The sequence below is a fragment of the Temnothorax nylanderi genome, unplaced genomic scaffold (genome assembly GCF_030848795.1).
Source record: "Temnothorax nylanderi isolate EJ_2023f unplaced genomic scaffold, tnyl_v1.0 TNYL_tig0044_pilon, whole genome shotgun sequence".
Classification (NCBI taxonomy): Eukaryota; Metazoa; Arthropoda; class Insecta; order Hymenoptera; family Formicidae; genus Temnothorax; species Temnothorax nylanderi.
The window spans coordinates 772,393-795,420 of NW_027249106.1; the positions used below are offsets into that span (position 1 = coordinate 772,393).

Genomic DNA, 23,028 nt, shown 5'->3' on the forward strand with positions numbered 1-23,028 from the left:
AACTTAAAACAGGCGGAATGTCCAAAATTTTTCGTATCTTCTCTTATATTGTTTATTTAAGAATTTGGTATAAATATTTCTTTAGAAAAAGTTCGGATTAAAACTAAAAAATAACATTATCAATAAAACACAATAATAAGAAAATTAATGTACATATTTATCATTTTTTATTCTTGAACACAACAAATATCTTTTCTTGCTAAAAAATCTTGATTTTCCTGGTTTTATCTTCTATCTCAAATCTGTCAAAAGTAATGCAATTAAATGTGACATTTTTATATAACATCAATATGATCTTACAATTTGGAATGACTGTAATAAAATCGACTGTCATATTTTTCATATTTCCGCTATATAATTCTGGTTTATCAGTAGTGGACGTTTTTTTCTTTAACTTTTCTTATTATTCTTCATATCTTCAAACATATACTCAACGACTTTGCCACATAGTAACTTCCTAAAAATACGATTGCAATACAAGGAATGAAAGTTGAAATTGATACATTATCGGTATATAGATTCTTGTTTTATTAGTTATATTTAATTATTAATTACGCAATTGTTTCGTAATGTTTAAACTATTTTTTTATTCTTAAATATCACTTTTTATATTTAATTATGCGTTCGGTATTAATGAGATGAGAATAAATAGATGGAAGGACAATATGAAGTAAAATATAATAGGACGATATAAATTATAAATGATTAAACCATAACCGTATACGCACTGTACGCAGTCACTACGCACACATACTATAACTTATTTATTATCCATTATCTCGGATATATTATAATAATAAGATATATAACTAAAACAATAGTGTCAGTTTTTGTTGATTATAAATTATATTAATAAATATTGTATATCTTGTACTATATTTTATTTTGAAAAATATGTAAATAGGTTTTCAGATTTTTATATTATAGAATATATTATAGAATATTCTGAAAAAGCTTGAATGAAACTCAGATTTCGCATATGTGAAAGCTTATTTTATTATTATATTTTATCTCTCTTTAATGTAAGTGTGTACCGCTTATTTTAAAAATTGGTGCTATAAATTCATTAAAATTTTAAAAAATGTATTGTGTTGAATTTAAGAAGTGGAACAGTTTGCAAAAACACAAGTGTACACCTTGCTTTTTTTCCCCCATTATCTACAACATGTAGATGAATTGAGAAACGTTTTCAATAGATTAAAATTTTAAAAAGTTGAAAATTTATCGTTTAGAATTTTGTGAACAGAAAAACTTTTTAAAACATGTGCTTCCTTATATTACTTCAAATATATAAATTGATTTTTCTAATTTTTATACATATGTTAATGCTTGCTAAGAATAACCAATATCACAGATATTTTTTAAATGTCATTTGCAATCTTGAGTCATTTTAATTTGAACATACGAGTGATCTTTTCCGCATTCTTCAATTTCCGCGAATTTAGTTCACTGGCTCTCGAATCTAAAATACGTCTCGTAAAATGGTTCAGGGTTTTCTTCTTAGAAGATATATATTCTCTCGTGGGAAATAGAATGCGTTCTATCATCGTATCCGTTGATTTTGGGATGATCTGACAGAGTCTTGCCGTTTCGAAGGTCTTCTCTGAAAATTTCGTCTCTTAGCTTTACCAATAGCTTCTTTGTACTGACACTGCAATGCACGTGCTTATATTGCTTCCACTTCGAGCAAGCTACCGTTCTTTCCTGCGCGTCGAGGAATTTCGTCATCTTACGAAATCTTTTTAGGAGCTTTATTTCTAGACGGCGAAACCCCCAACATTTATTTTCGTAAAGCTACATCCGCCTGAACACTGGCTAGTATCCGCAATCAGTGTACGCTTGTACGCTCGCTCGTAGTTTTTATAATTACAGATAACGTTGCGTACTTGAGTATATTTAACTCTTTTTTTCAACTCCATCGTTTTTTATTAAAATATTTAATAAATTAAAAGAAAAATATATATATGTATTGAAAGCACTTCGCTTTCGCTACGATTCGCTCCTTCATTCTCATGCGCAGATGTCAGTCAAGAAGATATTTCTGCAAAGAGCAAACGCCTTAGAAAAGGATATATATTCTGATTTTTATCTTGAAATTATTTATGGTTTATTTCATAAATGTTTAAAAATATTAAAAAAGTCTACTTGTACATGTAAATTGGGGAAAGGACAGTTTGGAAAACATGTCAGTTTTGAATTCTTTTTTTTAGTCAGTTTTTAATTAAAATTGTTATTTTTCAGACAATGCTGTATATTAATTGTGTATAGCTGTATTTCTCATAGCACAGCTTTTGTTCGAAAAAATGAGAATTCTTCAATTGAAACTCACACATAAGAGATATCATTATTCAAAACCGCTTAGTGTTCGAAATCCTCTTCATTCCCGTGTTATAATGTATTATGCTTTGTTAGCGGCTCTATTCCGTATTCCGTATTCCGCTTTCAACAGCGACCCGTAGCTATCTGCTGAAACTTTCGTCAAGTTTTCGCGAAGACGACAGCACCGGCGTAATGCGTCGCCGACGCAACGGTGCATTAAATCACCCCTAAGTATAGCGCGTACGCAACCCCAGATCTCGACGGCGCGCGCGGCGCAGCGCGGCGTAGCGCGGCGCGTTACGTGTCCCGCTCGCGGGATGCGAGATGCGAGAGATGCGAGAGATGCGAGAGACGCGAGCAGAGGGATGCAGCGCGGGATTGCTCGGGGGTTGCGCGTACGTAGCCAAGCCTCTTTCCCGCAGGTATTACGCGCGTGGCGCTCACGATATTCGCGAGCTTCGGCGTTGCCACGGGCTCACCGTAGATTTGTAGCCTGCAACGGGCACGTTCATCCCCCTAAGTCTAACGTCTGCCTCGCCCCCGTTATATATGACCATCCGGCCGCTATATACACTTATCGCGCGCATACGTTGGCCGGCCTCAAATCCCATCGTGCTTTTTGAACGTGAAATATGGGAGCCCCGCGAGGAGCCGCGGCGGCGAATCCTTCGAGGATCTCCTTTACGGGAACACGGGAGGAAATGCAGTCGCACTGTGGATACCAACGCTGTGTATACCGACGCATTATGTACTCTATACAAACATACATATAGCGATCAAAATCCATGGATTTTTCCTGGATTTTGCGACCGATTGCACGCGACACTGAGAAAAATTGTTCGCGTACAGGATTATTCTCACAAGATGACGAGCTTTTCTTCAAATAAAAATTCTTCGGCAAATTGAAAAATTTATTTCTATAATGCGCGCGCACATATGTGTGTTTAAAAATAAAATTTTTAACATTGGAACTTAAGTATTTTGTTTGATCATGCGATAAAGACGTAGCATGAAACAAACTTTATTTTTTAGTCTAACTGAACTATTAAAAATTATGTCTTATATCATACATATAAACATATGTGCTATACTGAAATAGAATATTACTTAACCTATTTAGCAGTTACACCAAAGTATTAAGGACAAATTGTTCAACAATTCTATGTTAATTGGATATAGCAAATGTACACAGTTTTGATTAGCAATTTACTCTCCGGATATATTTATTTACTTATTATCTACAGTATATCCAGTAGGCATAACGATAACAGTATACTAGCAGTTTGGTAGCAGTATATTACAACAGATTGACGTCAATTGCATCCGCATTACTGCTGGCGAGCCTGTGCAGACATAACATGAAAGCATATCGGTGGTAGAAATCGAGCAGATCTACCGAGTGCAGTATGGCAGAGAGATTGACGGCAGAAATCGAGCAGATTTATTGTTGTATAAACATTTAAATAGCATTGATCTATGGCAATCAAACTGCACTCAACAAATTTACTCGATTTCCACTAACAGATTATTATGATATTCGGTTAGAAGGTTTTGTTTGAGTTTTGCTGAAATTATTTCCGCTGACATTTATTTGATATGAAAAATTTGTCATAAAATCTGTTGTTTCCGCTATTTTTGTAGTATTTTAAAGATGTACTGTCGATTCCTTGCTGTTTAAGTTTGGAGAGATGGTAAACATCATGTCTCAAAGTTCCTCTTATGGATAACAGCAAGAAGAAATTTATGATTTCGAAAATGACAGCGAGAATAAGAGAGAGTTAAATCCGTACTTTAAGGGAAGAAATGTGTTCGAAAACTATGTAAAGTTATTCCAAGCTGTTCCACATCCGTAGAAAATAAGCTCTTCAACATGGAATCGGTTTTACAACACCACTTCAAAATTGCATGCGAATATTTCAAACTGCTTTCAAAATGCTTGATCCCCTCGTTTATGCTAATACAAGGGCGCAAGCATGTGTAAAAAATTAATTCTCATTTTTGGATATATGCGGTGCATCCTCATTCTGGAATCGTATTCTTTTTTACTATTTTGAGTTGCGATATGAAAAGTAATATTGAACCTAATAATTATTTTAAATTTTATCTATCTATCAACATTTGTATTTTGATTTTTACAGACATGTTATTTCTTTTGCACAACGTATCATACTTATTTTAACATTTATGTAACCATAGTATGGTAACAGTAAATAAGATATATTTGTATTATATTTGAACGCAGATGTTTGTAAACTTACGCAATGACTTATCTTACTTGACTGATTTATTAAATGGGATGGTTTATAAAAATGGCAATTATTTATTACATATTGGTTTTGTCTTTTACAAATTATAGTCCAATATTATATTTATTTTATTAGTTCATTCGTTCATTCTATGTACTGTATTTATTCTGACTGATTCTATATGTACGATGCTAATGAAAATACATATATATCTTTGATAAATTTAATTTTAGCGGGTATTTCAAACACCGATTCCACATGTATATTTGTACATGCTATTAAATTTGAAGTAACGTAATTCAATTTTAATAGAAAAATATTACTGATTTATAAATACGAATTATCATGTAATTCTTATGAAGATTCTCTCTTCAGGTTTCAGTTATAATGAACAAATCATACAGATGTCATCGTAAATATATTTATAGATCATTAATAATTTCCTTAACAATTCTTTTTGCCTATAACGAACCTACGAACTTTTTAACCCATTTGAAATAGATTTTCTCTTTATCTTACAAAAGTTTAGTCGTTTTCCTAAGACGGTTAAGAAAGAAATAAAGTTTTCTTGTAGGTAAAAAGCATTATTAATACCAAACAATGTGGGTTTGGGGCTCAGGTGCGAAAAAATTATTATAAAATTATGTAATTTTATTTTTAACCATTTGACAAATATTTTATGACAAAATCTCCTTTTGCACCAACGTAATATTAATAGAACTAGGGTTTCTAGTACTCTTTGGTGATTATGTATGTCCTTCTAAAATGTATGTTCTTCTCCCGTTTTAACATTAATATTATCACGCTACCTACTTCTCTCTATACCAGCCTTTTGCGTTTAAATTCCCTTACGGAATCTTTGTTCGCACGATACTACATCTATTATTTTCTTTTCGAGTTGTAAATGTTATAATAGACAAATTTCAATGAAGAAGCAAATACTTAGTACAGTTTAAATAAATTACATGACTATAAAATTAATAAAATATATGCAGATAAAGACAGCTTTTTATTTTAAATTTTTCTACATTTATCTTCATATATTTGATTCAAATGAAAGAAAGAATAGGAATAAAACTTGAAAGTATCAAATCTTTCTTAATAATTATAACTTAAATAATTATAATTACTTTTGCATCCATTTTTATTAAGTATTAAGTACACTGTTCTCGCTGACCATTTTTTATTAAATATCTCCAATTTTTCAATTTACTTATTTTTGTTCGTTATTGATCTAATTAAAGAATTAATGTTTATTTATATAAGATGCCCGAAATTAATAACCTAAACCGCTTTGAAATGGGTCTTTTACATTACTATTTTCCACTGAGGAATTACGAAAAAAAAAAGAATATACCTACATATAGAGAAGCAGAACAGAGATTGATGAAGAATATATCAACATTGTGCTAATTAAAATTAGACAATATTGGCACGGAATTTGTAGAGTATTAAACTTAATTTTTTAATAATCCACGTGGAGCTAACGTATGCAATTATGCTGAAATTAATATGGAAAAGTCGTGAATTCATGGAATGACTGGCGAAATTAAGTTCGGTATAATCGCTCGCGAAGACTAAAGATATGACATCGTTTAGGGGCTCCAAGGCCTCCCCTTCGTCCTTCGAGGACTTTGATAGCGGGGAGCGAAAGTTCGGTCATGCCATAGAACGTCACCCCGGTGCGTGCACACACACGAACCACCCTGCGGATAGTACCGTCGTACGTAAATTCAACGGGCAATTTCCGAGAGACGCGTTAGTAGGAGGATGAATTAACCCTGAGAGCCGCTGTATAACCATCGACCTGATGGCGCTCGTTTAGCTTGCAAATGTGGAAGGTGCGACTGACTGACGGAAACGTTTATGCATGTTTCAGAGGGACAGTTATACGCCGCGACGGTGGCTGACTTCTCCGGTGGCGAGCCGCTAATTCACAGGGAGAAAATTCGCACCGAGCGCTCGGATCTCAATCAGTTGAATGGTAAGCTCCTAGACATCAGAATACGGAGCCTATATTTTTCGCGATGATATTTCGCAATTTTATAAATTTATACGGGACGTTCTGCGCAAACAGTCTCTGCGATATTCGATTCTGTAAGATCGTTCAACATTTAATTAATTACAATATGCGCGTATTTAGAGATTTTTTATACTGTTTTTACAGTACTTGCTAAATAAATTTATGAAATTGAAAGTAACTTTGTATAACTTGCAATTTATATTAAAGCAAGAAATTTAATTTCTTTACTTTAATAATTACACGATCTTTTTAACTTACATTTGCTTTTCCTGTTATCTGACATTTTAATAAACGCAAGTATAATAGAAATATCAAAATGATTAGAATTATGAAATCGTCTTATTTAAAAAGTAAAAAATTGTCTTATCACACGATAACGATCCAAACTACCAAACCAACAATTTGATTTTAAAACGCCACTTTATGTAAATATCAGGTGAATTTATTGAAATATGTGAATTTATAATACAGATTATAATATATAATTATAAGGAATTATATTATATAAATTATGTAAATTTATACATTATCATATAAATTATGTAAATTTATAAGAAATACGAGAAGTAATTATCCGTAACATTTAGGTCAGTCTTAAAACGACACAATTATGTTTTTATTATTGAATAAATAATGTAGTAAAAGAATTGTGCTGTAAAATATGTACAACATTCTGTAAAATAATTTCGATAATCGAATTCGATGCAATCTTGTTATTTCAGGTCCCAACTTTGTCAGTTCATTCGCGTATCAGGATTATGTATTCTTCTTTTATCGCGAAACAGCCGTGGAATACATGAATTGTGGAAAGGTGAGAGATTATGATTTTTTTTAATTCGATATTTCTTCATTCTTAGCGCATTTGCCTCTGATTCCTTTTTAAGGAAAATTTGTTAAAATTTGAAGATTTATAAATAGTTTTAATTGTATATCGTACATACAATGCATGTATATGCATGCGCCTCTTTATTTTTAACTTGTTAGGATTAAACAAATTCTCTACTGTAATTTTTATGTTGAACGTTTTAAAGAAAGATCTCTTATAATATAATAAAGGAAATAATATGGATTCGTTCGTAAAGATATAGAAATAGAAAAATATATAATATAAATCGATTGCTTTACAAGTTTGATCCACATTACAGTCGGTCTATTCGCGAGTTGGCAGAGTCTGTCAGCACGATAAGGGCGGGCCACACGCATTTAGCGACAGATGGACGAGTTTCCTGAAAGCGAGACTCAACTGTTCGGTACCAGGAGAGTACCCCTTCTATTTCAACGAAATACGTGAGTATGCATATGCGCGGTCCTTTCGCGGCTTCGATCGTGACTACGCCCGAGTAGTTTCAAATGAGGGCTCTCGCACGCTCCTAAAAGGTCCTCGTAAGAGAGCCTCTTCGATTCTGCGCCATGTTAGTTCCTACTTATTGTTAGTACATATACCGCGCTCGTCTACTTTTTAAGTTTTCCGAGATTTCCGCCCGATATACTTTCGCGTTCTACGAAATATTGTAAGAAAGAAAATCCAATTTTGAAGACTTTAAAAGTTGCTCTTTTCAAGATATCTGTAGAAAGAGTGACTGGAGTTGGATTTAATATTTCATGTTATTCGTTTAAAACATGCTACATCATATATTGCAAATTATATATATTTATAATTGCATATTAAACATATATATATATATATATATATATACATATATAATTATCATATATTTTTTAATGTATTTTTTATATGTTTTTTAAAATATAAATCGATATATCTCATTACCTTGTGTATAAAAATAATAAAATACAGTCACCAAAAAATGAATATTCTGCAAAATATTTCATATTTTTATATTATAATATCTCAGAATATAATATAAAATATATCTCATAAACTATTGATTTTTTTATGACTTTATCTCTTAATATGCAGAATAACTTTGCTTTTACATGCAAAATGGGGCTAGAGAAACAGAATAAAATTACGCTAAAAAATATTATCCTTTTCCATTTATAAAAATATTGATGACGTTAATGTCTTATAAAAACACATGTTATAGAAGATTTATTACATACATCACATTTCTCTCCCGAAAAACTTTTATTTGAAACATTATTTTTAAAGATATTTCATTTTTGATGTGTTTGGAAATCTCACTTTTGTTTTATCTTGTCAAATATAAAAATAGTACATAACGCGGGCATCCGCAAATCTATCCAAAATTAAATATCTATGCTCTGTTATGCGCTGTTTTGCGTAAGTTGGCATACATATTATATCTCTAGTATTTATATTTGCGTAGAATGGGAAGAGTTGCAACATTGCTTACAAATATCGTACATTATTATTATTGTGCTGCAGCAATAGTTGCACTTCTAATATTTGCATGCAATGTTTTAACGCGTAAGAGAAGGAACTGTGTTATATTATTCGCAAATATGAATATTAGAAACGCATTATTATTATTACAAAAAGCATAGGGAATTACATTTTTTTGCAATAATAAGCATGTCTATTTAGCAGTATTATAATAAAAACATTCGTACGTTTAATATTTCTAAAATGTTTTTTTTTTTTATATTTACATGATATTTTTTGGCACACATATCGATTTTCGGATTTCTCGTCCATTCCACACGTACAACGCAATCGGATAAGTCACTCTAGCTATCTATCGTACAGCGAAATGGACTAATCTCGAGTGTGAAGCACAATAGCCGTGCACTATCGCGTTTAGGACCGGTAGGAATGGAGAATGAATGAGAGGAGTGCTCTATTCTCGTAGAATATTGTCGTCGCGCATATCGAATTGAAATCCCGATGCTGGCTCCGCAAAGTTGGCGTGTCTCCAGATGTCTGAGAGATACCGCGAAATCACAGGCTGCTCCCGTGATTGTTCGAACTTTGTATCTAATAGCGGAACTAAGATAAGACTAATGATGGCAGATGTTTATTAATGTCGCCGCGTAATTAAGCATCGTTTTATAAAATCAAACAAGTTAAAAATGTGTAAAAGGAATTGATAACAGATGGAATTGTTATTAGAATCGAAAATTCATTAACTTGAATCTTTTAATTACCCAATTAAATGACAATTGCAAGAAGAAAATGTTTAGTTTAAGTACGATAATAGAATGGAAAAAGTAAAATGAATAACATGAAATTAAATACCGACATTGAATCGTCGATATTCAATATGTGAGCAATTTTCTCAATCGATATTCGTGAATTTAAGTCCAGTAAATTGCAGATAATACTATCATCAGCTTCAATTGGACGACCGGAAAATGGTTTGTCTAAAAAAGTAATAGAGTAATAGTCACTTCGACTGGATCTTGCAAATTATTTTGTTGCGCATGTCCTATGTGTATCTTAACAAGACCTATTTTTTTCTTACCATTCTATGTAACTGATGAAATATTTTCTCGATCAAGAGATGTTTAAAATGTCCACACTTATCAACGCGAATGTATAAGACGAAAATTATTTCGAATAACTTTTTATCTGTTATTTAGAGTCAACGAGCGATGTTACGGATGGTCGATACGCGGGAAAATCCGCGCGTCTGGTGTACGGGGTTTTCACGACCCCGGTAAACTCCATCGGCGGCTCAGCTATCTGCGCTTTCTCTATGGACGCCATTCTCGAGGTCTTCCAGGGTGCTTTCAAAGAGCAAGAGACGATAAACAGCAACTGGCTGCGAGTACTTCCGGAAAAGGTGCCTGAGCCCAGACCCGGTGCCTGTGTTAACGATTCCAGAACACTTCCGGACATCACTGTCAATTTCGTCAAAGCGCATCCCCTCATGGACGACGCGGTGCAATCCTACTTTTCGTTACCTGTGATAACTAAAACCAGTTTCAAGTGAGTAACCCGATCGATTGATGCAACACATTTTCATTAATATGTTTTTAACATAACGTTATTTATTGTCCTACGTACATAATATTTTTACCTAAATACACTTTGACGCAACATTTTTTAATTACGGATTTTTTTTCAATTTTGAGTCAATATTCCCTGTCAAAGAAAATAACCATTTATTATAATTTTCCAATTTTTAACATTACATACTTTTTAAAGTTAAATTGAAAAATAAAAATGCATTATTTATACACTTGGGAAAAAAGTGAGAATTCTTTTCACGTAAATTTTATTGAATTTTCTTGAAAGTTATTTTTAAAGCTATTATTTTGATCACGTATTTTTAATACTATTAATGGCTAAATATTTGTAATGTAATATATGCTATTAATACATGAAACGTTTGTAGTTATAGATTTACCAAAGTTGCCGTAGATCCTCAAGTAAAGGCATTGGATGGTAAAGCTTACGATATACTGTATATCGGAACAGGTATAATTATTTATTTATTTATTTATTTATTTATAATATCTAATTTATCGATTATTATATTTATACATAATTACATATTATTATTACATTTAAAATAATGATCAGTCTATTATAATGTTATATAATAATAATGACATAATTATTATAATAAATAATATATGTTATGTTTGAAATAACAATGATTTATATTTCTGCGAGATTAACGAGATTTACTTGTTGCATATAGATGACGGCCGCGTTTTGAAGGCGCTTAATACGCGTGCACCAGAATCGCGTGACAATGTCGGTCAAGTTATTGTCAGCGATGTTCAAGTGTTAAGATTTGGTAAGTAAATTTACTGTAAATTTTGTAATCACATTATTTCGCGCGTTTAATTAATTTAAAAAATATTTATAGTTTTTTATTTTTATGTTGCATAACTATATACTGCTAAAGCTACACTGTGTTAAAGTCGTAGTATGAAATTATATTCAATTTGAATCATTTTTAACCATCTGTCTTTTCGAGACATTTCATATTTAAATCCTTAGGATGGAAGAGAAATATAAAGAGGAAGGGAGAGAAAAAATTTGATGCGCATGGCCAATTTGAATAGATCAATTGCAATGCAAACTATCTGAATTCGTTTGAATTTTCAGCGCGTTTGGTTTCGGTACAATCTTTTCGTACGATGGAATGTAGAGTATAGTCAAACGGAAGAACGACTTGGGATTGAAAAAGAAATTCGATGCTTTTTTAAAAAGTTTCTAAGAAGCTTTGCGTACTTCTTATATATATATATCTTGTATTATTTCCGGCAAAAATTTAAAGAGATGTGCTTGTAAATCATATCGTATCGGTAAATAATACGATATTCTTTTTCGCAAAATATGTGTAGCATGTAAAGTCTTTTTACAATTAATAAAGTGATGTTTATTAAATACACGAAATAATACACGATTCTTTGTTGCAGGCCAATCGGTCAAAGACCTTCTGGTGGTTCATCTAGCTGGCGAAGCGAGCAAGCTGGTGGTGTTCGCGGATTCTGAGATCCGCGCGGTTCCCTTACATCATTGTGATTCCCCTGCTGCGGCTACTTGTAGATCTTGTGTCGCCTTACAAGATCCTCATTGCGCCTGGGACGCGACCGCGAACCTCTGCGTGGCAGTGCTGACGAAACTCCACGACAACGACGCTGATAAGACGCTGTTCCAAGATATCCCGACCGGTAGACACCGAAGCTGCGGACGCGAACCAGGTACTGTCTTTGATGTAGACTATATACGTTATTAAGACGCCCATGGATTGTTTCTGGAAATAAATTATATAATATTATGCGTGGATAATGTACCGCTGTCTAGTCGCTTGTTTAACAATTTTGTGACCTGATTCTCTCTTCCGTTTTAACTTTCTTTTTCTACAACGAATGCAAAAGAAGTTATACATGCTGGTTCGAATGATACAAATTTCCCAAACTTGAAACTCATACTATCTGAATATCTCGAAAGCGGTTCACTCGAACCCATTTTTCATTATTGGTTCAAAACAAGCAAGATTGTATTTACGTTTATATGTCACATATGAATTCAACATATGGCTTTTAAAGTTTCGAAATTTTTAAAAAGTTTCCTGTGCAGCTCTTGGACGTACCGTGGTTTATTCAAACTTGTACTTTCAACCGGAATAATCAAGTTTGTTCTCCAGCACTCAGAGTACTCGTTCTGTAAAAGAAAGATCATAAGATTGTAAAATAGGAAATTAAAAATTTAAATAGAAAATTGTAAAAAAATAGGCAATCTTTTTAACGCTCAAAAAACTTTTTTAAAAGCTTTATCAAGTATATTTATTTTAATTACAGTTCCTCCACTTTGTTCTCCTCCTTCTCCCCTACAAGCTTCAATATATAACTATTTTATTTTAAACGTGAAAAATAGAAGAGATACAGTTCAGCTAATATAAATAAACCTAATACTTATGTGGTCGTTTTTTTTTTTGTGGACACGCTTTTCTTGTCGAATATGCTACTAAAGAATATATGGGCAATAAATATTAAGGAACAACTCTTTGTAATTCCGAGTAAACATCAAACATCTTCAGACCTGACGTTTCCTGTTTAATTTTACATGAAACTTGATTTGAGAAATGATGAAAAATCGGAAAAATAAAATTAAAAAATTTTATTGAAAAACAACGTTTATTCTGAAAAGAAAAAAACAAAGTATATATGTACATAATAATAATATATTCAAAATGTATAGCTAAACTTAAACCTAAAAAATTCTTGAAGAAGTATATGTACATTATAATGTGCGTCAGGTCTGAAACAATTAAATAATATTTTTCACAAATTCAACTATGCTAAGAATACTGCTCGCACGGCTAACACAGCTCACGATCAGCTATTTCATAGTATAATATTCATGCGTACACTAGGCGTTATTATATATATTTTCACGGCACTTTCAGGTCGGACGCACCAGATATTCATATATTAATGATGCTTAATGCACGCTATGATTTAGAACTATGTTTGAAGCTGAAATTTAGAAGTTGCAAATATCTCATATATTAGAAGTTAAAAAACAAAACAACAAACAATTATTAAGCGACAGACAATATTAAATTATAACTCAGAAAAAAATAGATTTGGATTATTTTTCTTTACAGTCATGATACACGAATGTCTAAATGTGATGTCTAAATTCTAAACCTAATGCCGAGTATATGAATTAAGGCATATGTATGGTGCCTAATGTACGTTGCAATAAGTATGCAAAATCATTCTGTACGTAATCATCTGTCGTCTGTCATCATATTGGTGAATATTACTCCAGAGGTAACGAAGTCCGTCCAGCCAGCGGTGGCGTCCGAAATTGGGCGCGACGAGCAGCCCGATGAACGGGAGAATGAAATCATCATCGAATTGGATCGGGAAAATCAGTACGGCCGTACACAGCCGAGGGCTAATGAGCCTCAAGGTAACCATCTGCGATATTGTCCATCGTCACATCATGCCGATATACATAGTATAGTTACCTTGTTTGAAGTCGAAAATCCTTCTACCCGCTTAAACTGATTCTTTTCCCATGGTATTTTGTTCTTCAAAGCAGATTTATTTTTATGTTTGCAACTAATCTACTGTCTTGTCCATACACTAACATACAGAATAGCCCGTTATTGATTAACTGAACTTAACTGAGAAACTGATGATTCCATATAAAAATAATAATGTTGAAATATTAATATAATTTTTCTATTTCTTATATGAAGCTTCGTTTTCAAGAGAAAATCGGATTTGAAAAATGGAACATTATATCAATGTCTTTTCTATTTTAAGGCTATACAATTTTTGCGTTATCGATAAATTTGTTCTAGTTATTATTCTCTATCCTTCGACACATTACTGATTTATATCAAAATTACATATGTATATTTTCCAATTCTTTAAAATCAATTCCCTTAAAATCGAAATCTCAAATGAAGAAACCTTATTTTACGTTTTTTATATAGAATCATCACCTTTCTAATTATATCAGAAAGGTGATGATTCTATATAATCTAAGGTACTCGATTTTGCAATAACGAAACATTCTGTCGCGTTTATTGTATTTGGGCGGGTGATGTCTGCAAAAATCGATTGTATCTTTACTGTTTCTCTATTATTATTTATTTTCGCTTCAATTTTTCTTCTCCATTCCAAACACCAGAGACCGAACGCGCGAGCAGTTTTCGCAAGAGATAATTCTAATATTGTTGTCCAACTTGTTGCATTCTGATTACAGGCGTGACCGTAACACCGGTGGTATACTCAGCCCAAACATTGACGGGTGCGCTAATAGGGACCTGTTTCTGTTCTTTGGTGGCCGGTTTCGCCTTCGGTTTCTGGTTCTCTCAGAGATTGCGGGGCTCGTCGTATCCGGAACCCTCCGAACAACGGCAACAACTCAATCGACTAACGGAGAGTTCGGAGTCGCCCGGATTCAACAACAAGTCCATCAATCTTGTGCTGAATGTACCGCCCAAGAACCCGAATGGCAAGAACGCGAATTCGTCTGCGGAAAACAAGCCAGTGCAAAAGGTGAAGAAAACGTACATATGATACAGAAGGCGACACAGAGCCGTTTGAGGCTTGCCACAGGACCCCACGGGTTCTGGCGCATCTTCCACCTCCTCTTCCTCCGACCTCGCGGAATCGGACGAGCGCAACAACGAGGACGGCGACGACGACGAGGACGACGACGGGACGACGCCCACAAGCCTCACCACCGGTATCGCCACGGACCACACCAACAACACGCATAAGCTGGACGAGGATCGTTACGAGGATCATTACGAGGATCATTACGAGAGTATCATAAATGACGAGGTCTGCACGCTGGAATACTTGGATGGTTACGATACGCAGCAGCGATCCGCGACGGCCCAGAGATGTACTCAGTACCACCAGTCCGAGTGCGTCGAGACGACGTTGATGAGCGCGCCGACCTGCGAACTTGAAGATTCCGGCGGCAGCGACAGCGCGAACAGTCTCGACGATCTCTGTAGGCGTCGTCACGCCACGGAGGACGATCTGTTCGATCGGCACGGGGCGACGAGCAACACGCGGGACCATTATATGGTGCCCACTCGAAGCCCGCGCGAGCTCAACGACAAAATTCTGTCGCTCTTTAACCCGCAGTTCCTGCCAAACTTTAACAACATGGTTACGTACATGGCCGCGCATAGTCCGCCACCGCGATCTCAGTCTCTGGCCCAATACAACAGCGAGGACGACAATTTCCTGCTCAGGGACAGGAACTATCGTAAACGTGACGGCATGAACTCGGTGTGCTTTCGACGAGGACTGACTCACGAAGCACCGCGGGAGTGACAGTACTTTCGCATCAGCGGACGAAGCGATTCGCTCTGTTTATGGTCTGATAACGAGCAACATCTAGCAACGTGACTTTGTGCACCTGAGAAACTAGCAGTGCTGAAAGTGAGAAATAACTTTATGTATCTTCTACAACGTTACGAAGGAGAGTTAGGAACTGTCATTGATATGGTACTACGTGCAGCGAAACCCCTTCCCTCTTTTCCCGTAGTTTCACGATGAACACGTGGCTGAAAGTTGCGTCGGAAAATGCGATCGTGATCACATAGCGACACGTAATAATCGACGGCGAATAGTCTCGTGATAAGCCCAGGATCTACTTTTTTATGGTATTTTCAAGCTTTGCCAAGTATTGTCCGTCGCGCGGTTCCACGCTCGCAACCACCGTGGAATCATTTTGTATAGGATTCAATTTAAAGTCTTTTTCTTTATTTGTCCCGATGATAATAATAGAAGAGTCGAATGTAAGGGAAAGCGTATGCCGACAACAACGACGACAAGATTGAACCGTAGTAATGTAATGTGATACCATATGAGAACTGTGTTCGTAGCAGTGGCCTGTTAGGTGCTTAGACTGATGCAAGATAAAACGAAAAACACTGTGTAGAGACATTTAAGCATTCGCGCGAGAGACGAGGCGTGCCTTCCGTGTATTAATTGTTGGCAGATCTTGATCTATAACAGGAATGGAGTGTTAATATAGCCGGTATAGATTCGGGCAAGTGCCTCATTTATGCGTTTTGTTTAAGATATCCAATAGAACGGAGTGAAGTATAGAAAAAGAAAGAGAGAGAGAGAGAGAGAGAGAGAGAGAGAGAGAGAGAGAGAGAGAGAGAGAGAGAGAGAGAGAGAGAGAGAGAGAGAGAGAGAGAGAGAGATCTAAGTAAGACTAATTCGAATATTGTAGTGCACTTATTGCCGTGCTGTGAGTACTGGTAATAGCGGGGAATATGGACGAGAGCATGTTTATCAATAACTTAGCTCTCACTGGTATATAGCGGCAAGAGTATATAGTTTCTTCGAGGAATATGCTTGTTAAAAAACCTATGATAGTGTAAAAATTATTGTTACATGAAGTTGTGACGAAACAAAGTTAGAAGAAAAACGCATATGATTATTTCAATTATATCTGTAATCTGCTAGATTATAAATAGCAAGACTTGCCAAATTTTTCTCAGCAGACTTGACTATATATGAGGAATTAAATTCAAATATAAATATCTAAAATATAAATTTTAAATTTACTATTTTTATTATATTTTTTATTATATTTTTTATTATATTTTGTTATATTTTTCTTATATTTCTTCTTATATTTTGTTCTTTATTTTTTTTCCTTATTTTACTATTTTTATTATATTTTTCCAGTCAAAAATCTTAATTCTTAATATTTTATGTTGAGAATATTGCATAGAACATTTATGAAAAAATATCCAAGTATTATTTGGAAAAAGTCGCACTGATCTTATCGTATGTACAATTAATTTTTAGTTAATTAGGCGTATTATATATTTTTATTCGTTATAAGTTTAATAATTTAGTCAGTTAGATTTTTTTACTTTACGCATGGCGACGCGGTCCTCGAAGAAACTCTGACGAAAGGAATCGAAGTGCGAGATTATAGACAACGGCGTAAACTGGTTCTGCTGGCGTTACAATAACGATTGCGATGCGATTACACGTGCGCATTTACTTGACAGTTTAATCGCGGACAGAGTGCCTCTAACGATGAGCGTCTTGAGAAGTTTTTAGAATATCAAAAACGGCGGAAAATGCTCTTTCGACATGTGAAATTGTAAGTCAGTCTGTGGATGAGCTTTGATCGCAGCAGCAGTCTCGATCCATCTATATGCCGATAAATTTCTAATTAATTCTTGCAATTTGTATTATTAGCTAGGTACAAAAGGCATTGATTTGAACAACACTTATTTAACGTTAAAGTTAAGTTTAAGACACCATCTGACACAATCTGAACACTGAATAATACAATCTCGCGCATGTCGAGAGGTACTTTCCGTCGTTTCACCCGCTACTTTCTCGTCGCTCATTAACCAACACTGCCGCGTAAATTCTAACACGCCTCGAGCGAACAGTACAGTAGACACCTTACCGATTTTCACCGATTGTCATTGAACATTGGACGTTAAAAGATCAGGGTAAAACGAAACGTTGTTCAAGTGCTTTCGCGTTCGACGATAGGGCTCGATGTAGATAGCCGCATGTATGATGGTAACTGCGTGCTGTGTAAGCGAGAAGGGAAGTCGTGTAAATACATAGAACTGTTTTTTATCGTTGAGATCATTTTAAACAAGATCGAGGATTCATTCGTTATGCTACTCGTCACGCGGGCAGCAGTGATACATTGATATTATACACATATTGCATTTTCATTGCTGCGCATATACATATACATACATATATATATATATATATATATATATATATATATATTATATATATATATGTATATATACGTACAAGATGTTAAAAATTTCAACCGGCAAACTTTGAAGGAACATAAAAAACGTTGAAAAGCAAATATTTTTTACTATTAATATTTTTTTCGGTAAAAAAATATTGTTACTTAAAAAACATTTCTCTTGAGATTATTTATATTCTGCCAAAGTTTGTAGATCTAATTTTTTAACATCCTCTGTACATATATATATATATAGACACTGTGCACATATACATGTGCATTTGCGCAAACATATATTCGTTTTTAATTCGCGTAGACTATACGTACTATAGTCTGGGAAAACGAGATGTGTTAAATAAAAGAGGCAGCTAATTAGATTTATGCGCTGACTTTGTAAAAGTCTGTCTTTCCTTAAATAAATTTTTGCCATGCCCCCGTTCATCGCATTCGATCGACCCCGGCTGGCAAGCCTTTTACAAAAGATTACACGATGTTTGTGTAATAGAAACATCTGAACTAGGTACCTTAACACGAGATACACAGTAGAAAGAAATTGTTATACATTAATATTAATATTTCTAAATTGAAAAGGACTGGGGAAGCGTATAAATTTACATATGTATACAAATGTACTGTTAGAATACCATTTGCATATACAAATAATGTACATAAATAACGCTCTGTTTAAAACTGATTTTATCGTGCTTTTAAAGCTAGCCCTGTGTCATAAGAGAGTGAAGAGGGATGAATTTCCAATTACGAATAGACTGGAAGCATTTAAAGGCTTCTCGTACTTGCGTTAGCCATTTTATAATATAAAGCGCGAGAAACTACAAGTAGATTCATATTAAGATTCATATTAAGAGCAAGTCATAATTTATAATGGAATTGAACACATCGATAAATTACATAGAAAAACATATGTTCAGATAATTGTTTAACACGTTCGCTATCAGCCTCACATATGACAAACCATAATTTACGTGATAAATCATAAATTTTACTTTCCACTAAAACAAATAAAGTTTATCTTACTATTATCAAGTGATTTATAAAATATTATACCGCATATAAAAGAGAGAGAGAGAAAGAGAAAGTAATATGCGTGATCTGAGATTTTAATTAAGTATATCGAACAAAAGTAAGCGATACAGATATAGTGCCCTGCGACAAAAATTTTCAAAATCCAGTGTGAACGTGATTATTTCAGGATATTAAGATAAGAATAAGAACAAAGAATTTTTTTTAAATATCAGCACAAAGAAATGTGAAGTCTCGAGTAATTTGTGACAAGATTGTATTTCAATTGTTGACTTTGTATCAATTTGTTAAACAGGGTGATACTCAATATTTCACACAAGCCTAATTCGACGAAAATACTAAAAATTTTCAATATATACGACACGACTGCAAAAATTTCTGGAGTTTTATCTTTGATATTAAAAAATATAGATTATAGATTTTTAATTATTGTAAAAAAAACTATGACCTTTCCAATGAATATGAAGATACTCTTTTTTAACAAAATTGTCATGATTTAAAAAATTTAACTCCTATTAATGCATAGTATCAGAACAGAAACTGATGAATTATCACAATAAATACTTGACAATGTAATTGTCAAGAAAATGTGTTTCCGGAAGCAACATATTTGGACCAGTCGAAAACCAATTCGAGAGTCAATGTACAGAATTTTAATTAGCTAGTTTGAAGAGTTAAAATAAAAAGGCAACATTAAATACACACATCTAGCTTGCGCAAATGCGAGAGAGCGACATTGTTGTAAGTAAATACAATATAAAATCGGGCGGCTTTATAATTTTAGATTATTATTTGATATATCGCGACAGGAGAAAGGAACGTGAACAATGCGACGAATAAGATGATGATATGAGGCACGAACGAAGACACTATAGTTACGTGACGCGGTAGCCGTAGACTGTATCGCTCGCATTAATTAGATAATATAATCGCAACATTCCATTAAAGCCGGGACTGCCAGCCGTTTAATAAATACTGACCTGGCAGTGGGTGACGCTGCGAGGAAAGTCGATAATACATGTAGATAATTAATTAATGTCTTTTTATTCATATCTGGAATAAAGATAAAAACAATTCAAACTTAAATCATTTATTCTATTCATTGCCGTGTCAAAACGTTGCTTTTAATAGACCGGGAATTGTGGAATTATCATGTCTCATGTCTTGGAGCAATGCACGAAGAACGGGTATTATTTAATTAACCGAATATACATCCTGCACTGTCTAAATATCTAGAAAGTAATTTTATCGAATTATTTGGACATATACGTGATAATTTGTGCAAGAAATACCCAAGTTTAACTTTAATTTGATTTTAAGTCAATCCTATTTCGGCGGAAAAAGCTTTTATTCGCTAAAATTATAGAACTTTATCGAGTTCTTTTTACTGCTACATATTTTTACGTTATTTTTATACGCGGCAAAAGAAATTTAGACGGAATAAAATTAGCATGAAAAAAAAGTTCAATGTATAGTTGATAAATGTTCTTCATACGAAATATACGCGTATTATTCTTAATTGGCATGCAGCTGTTGAAAGAGCACAACGAAAGCAATTAAGTTCAAAAAATCTAAATATATGTCAATCATATATATTAATTAATCGCAAAACAATTCCTGCTGACCGCTGGATGGCAGTCCGGGCACACATCTTTGCTGTGCCAACGCAACGCGCGTCTCTTTTATGTATATACTATTGTAATTCTAATTAACCCCTTAGATAAAATAGCTAAAAGCGCGTGCTACGTTAAGTGAAGGTAACATATAACATTCACCTTCATCGCTGATTGAAGTAACATTTATTTATCATCAATTAAAAGAAAATGTTTCGGATAAACGTTATTCAGTTTCAGGAAGCATACGCGATATCGCATATTTTATTGTTTATAAAAAATTCTGATAATTCATGAGCAATATCATCTACCTTTTAAATCGACTCTTTTATATTCTAATTAAAAAAGTCATGTAAAAGGGAGTCATCTAAAATATAGTAGTAATCATTTCGATTTGCAACAACGAGAGTAAGCATTCTAAAAAATTGTATCATAGATTTAACATATTCAACAACCCTCTCTTTTTTACAATGTTTTAATTCTCAATATTAAATATCTCGTTACTCAAGTATTGTATTAAAAATTTGCGAATATAAAATTACATTTTATCGATTTACGAGTTTAATACTCTTTTGATTATTATGTAAATTTTATCCTATAAGCAAGATGATTATTTATATTAACATTTATATTTCACGATATGTATGCAGACCAAGAAAATCAAGAAAGTACAATAACGAGACTCGTACTATTTGAAATCGAAACTTTAATGTAAATCAAATAATAAAAATACAAATATAAAATTCTCCAGTAAAATATTGCTTAACTTATTGTACATTTACAAAAACAGTACAGTACTATTGGTTGATTGCTTAATTTAAATTTAATTATCATTTCTAATTTTTCTTCTACTAAGGGTTTCTCCTATGTTATCAAACTACATTACTTTGAATTAGGAAACGAACAAACTTTATTTTAATCGATTTTACAAATATTTCGTAACTTATATTTCAAAGTGTTTCTTGATTTCTGTCATAAAAATATATTCTAAAAATTCAAATGTTATAGCAAACAATTGTTTTTTAGTTTAAAAGATAGTTTTAAAGTATTTTTCGGTTTTCTTTGTCCAGTTTCAATTTTGAATGATATTAGATAGGATAATATTTTCTCAAGAAGTTGTTATTCTCTGAGAATTAAACCATTTCCTGAATACCCTTTCTGATTAAATAATTTTTATCTGAAATATTAATTGATGATGATTGACGCGAAGGAGATATTATCTGTGAACGTCTCGACGATGAGGCGTAAAAGCGAGTCACCCGACAACGGATAATTTTATTGCCGATAAAAAAATTTTGTAGATATATAATTCCTCCTTATACACACACATACCTACACACATCTTCCTAAAGCTAATAACGCTTTAATATAATTGTATGTAATTTCTATATAAATTGTCATAATTACAACACGGCACAACCATACAACGTATAGTATATCAAGTTTGTCACTGTATGGAGGATAACGATACACATTTAACATTGTACGTACCCCCAAATTGTGTGCGTAGTATGCAAATTAATAGCGTAACTTGCGTGCTACGCACACTTAATACGCTAGTATACTTTGTACAATAATACTCGTCTTTTGGGAGAATGATATTATGATTAAAGAGAGCTTCGTTTCAACGTACTGAAGGAAGGTTATTTTAACGATTACTCCGATATTTCACGGATGGGATTATTTTTATTACTTACTTTTTATTCTATACATATACTAAGTCTATTCGATCTCCCCTTCCCGTTTCCTTCCTTTTTTTTACGGATTTGTATTTTCTAATGCGCCGACCTACCAGCGAATCGGAACTATTGAAAGCTCCGTTTATTGTAAGTTTCGAAAGACTTGTACAATATGAATAATCAATAATAAATCAATAATAGAAGCTTCGTGGTCCAAAATCAAAATAAATTGAAGTTGGAAATTATTCAGCTGTACCGAGTATGAATTATAATTGCAATAAATTGACGTTTCAGCTTTAAAGGAGGATGAGATTGCGTTAAAACTGAAACTCAAGGATAAAAACAAATTAAGGTAAATGTACCAATGCCGGGACACTTAAGATCTATGTCTAGACACCTTTATCATATTAGTTTTTAAATTTAAATAAGTATAACGCGAATTAAAATCAAAGATAAAAATTTAATACAAGAAAAATATTTTTATCTTTGA

General features: G+C 33.4%; 2 protein-coding genes across 3 annotated transcripts in view; both read left to right on the forward strand.

Moving 5' to 3' along the window:
* Positions 1-15,020, forward strand: part of LOC139771786 (semaphorin-1A) — a 209,215-nt gene extending 194,195 nt beyond the window's left edge. The window contains exons 7-15 of one of the 2 annotated variants that reach the window (XM_071704824.1): positions 6,445-6,549; positions 7,311-7,399; positions 7,734-7,875; positions 10,093-10,441; positions 10,851-10,933; positions 11,160-11,258; positions 11,887-12,171; positions 13,748-13,891; positions 14,696-15,020. In XM_071704824.1, coding sequence (XP_071560925.1) covers positions 6,445-6,549; positions 7,311-7,399; positions 7,734-7,875; positions 10,093-10,441; positions 10,851-10,933; positions 11,160-11,258; positions 11,887-12,171; positions 13,748-13,891; positions 14,696-15,012 — 1,613 coding nt within the window. In that variant the 3' untranslated portion in view covers positions 15,013-15,020. The remainder of the gene's footprint in view (positions 1-6,444; positions 6,550-7,310; positions 7,400-7,733; positions 7,876-10,092; positions 10,442-10,850; positions 10,934-11,159; positions 11,259-11,886; positions 12,172-13,747; positions 13,892-14,695) is intronic. The other variant, XM_071704825.1, reaches the window with a different exon arrangement.
* A 364-nt stretch (positions 15,021-15,384) lies between these two features.
* LOC139771795 (uncharacterized) lies at positions 15,385-22,783 on the forward strand. Its single transcript, XM_071704843.1, has one exon. The coding sequence runs from the start codon at positions 15,385-15,387 to the stop codon at positions 15,781-15,783; it is 399 nt and encodes a 132-aa protein (XP_071560944.1). The 3' UTR covers positions 15,784-22,783.
* Positions 22,784-23,028: the final 245 nt, after the last annotated feature.

What these genes read in the sequence shown, in the direction of transcription:
- LOC139771795 (XM_071704843.1), top strand. Translation starts at nt 15,385, where the DNA reads ATGAGCGCGCCGACCTGCGAACTTGAAGATTCCGGCGGCAGCGACAGC.